This window comes from Crocuta crocuta, unplaced genomic scaffold (assembly GCF_008692635.1).
Source record: "Crocuta crocuta isolate KB4526 unplaced genomic scaffold, BGI_CrCroc_1.0 scaffold312, whole genome shotgun sequence".
Lineage (NCBI taxonomy): Eukaryota > Metazoa > Chordata > Mammalia > Carnivora > Hyaenidae > Crocuta > Crocuta crocuta.
The window spans coordinates 966,084-967,449 of record NW_027527378.1 but is presented as its reverse complement, the minus strand read 5'-3'; the positions used below and the strand labels follow the sequence as shown (position 1 = coordinate 967,449).

The following is a 1,366-nucleotide window of genomic DNA, read 5'->3' as shown; positions in this document are numbered from 1 at the left end:
AGTCACATTCCAAGAAGTGAATTTGGACTCCTGTCCTCTTCAGCGTGTTTTCTCCCTCCACCAGACAGTAGCTACTTTTATTACCTTTTGGTTTGTCTTTCCATTTTGAAGAAATAAAAGCAGATAAATATTCACATCCCTGCTTTGCTTAAATAAAAAGGGAGCCCTCTGTGCGCAGTATTCAATGCCTTGCTTTCTGGTCTTAACACTATTATTCTAGAGACCACTCCATAGCAGTATTACATAGAAATTGTTTCTTTCTACAAATGCTTACTATATTATAACATGAATATGAACATCATTAGGCAAAGCTGTTTCAATCAGCCCCCACAACCAATGGGCGTTTCCTCCCAAACCTTCACAGGGGCACTTAATATTTCACAGCCACAAACTTGGGTTATTTTGTGGCAAAGATTATTTTAACAACAATCTGAGGAATCCCTTACCTGTGTGTGAAATGAAATTTTTACCATATAAATTAATAAGAAAGAAGACTGATACATGAATATAGAAACAGTTTTCTAAATTTTATTTTCCAGTGGATGGAATGTGAGACAGGAGAACAGGAGTTGCTGGGGTCTTTTCCTGGTGAGGATGGCAAGGTCGAGACGTGCGCAAACACATTTCTAAATTTCTCTTGGCTTTCTGAACTGGGGGACCCTGCTGCATTTCCAAAAGAACCTTTTGTCAAAGCACGTCATCCTCACGACTTAGGCGTAGCTTCCCAGATCCTTGCCGTCCATCCAGCTGCAGGTGGCTCTGCCGTGTTATTTTTTCTGTCTTTGCAAACACAACGGTCTGCGTCTGCTCTCATCCACAGTCTGGGACTCAGTGAGAGAAGGGGACCGAATAGGGACTGTGACAGTGTGAGATTGACGGGGGTGGGTCCGAAGCACTTGTTACATTTGAACCTGAAAAAGTGAATTACCGTTTAGCTTTGGTTTCCCGCTGAAGCGCGGTGCCCGCACACCAGCCCGTGCCAGAACAGGCGCCCGCGCGCTCCCACGTCCTGCTGCAGACCCGAGTGATCTCCCCACACAACTCTTTCAGGAGGAACAGTGCCGGCGACCGTGAGAAGGCTCTGCAGGTCATGCTCCAGGTTCTGCAGAGCTGTGACCACCCGGCCCCCGACATGTTGTGCCTGTGTGGGAGGATCTACAAGGACATCTTCTTGGATTCGGAGTGCAAGGATGGCATGAGCCGAGACCGCGCCATTGAGTGGTAAACCCTCCATCCTAGTCGTAGCGCATGCATCTCTGCAAAGAACAGATCTGCAGAGGCTAAGGATCCAGGTCGTGTGTGTGTGTGTGTGTGTGTGTGTGTGTGTGTGTGTGTGTGTGTCCGTCCCCGCGCCTGCCTGCCTGCT

At 47.6% G+C, this 1,366-nt stretch overlaps 1 protein-coding gene across 1 annotated transcript in view; it reads left to right on the top strand.

The window, feature by feature from the left end:
* MAP3K15 (mitogen-activated protein kinase kinase kinase 15) overlaps window positions 1–1,366 on the top strand; it is a 130,449-nt gene that overhangs the window by 75,642 nt on the left and 53,441 nt on the right. The window contains 1 exon segment of the mRNA XM_077769493.1: window positions 1,051–1,221. Coding sequence (XP_077625619.1) covers window positions 1,051–1,221 — 171 coding nt within the window.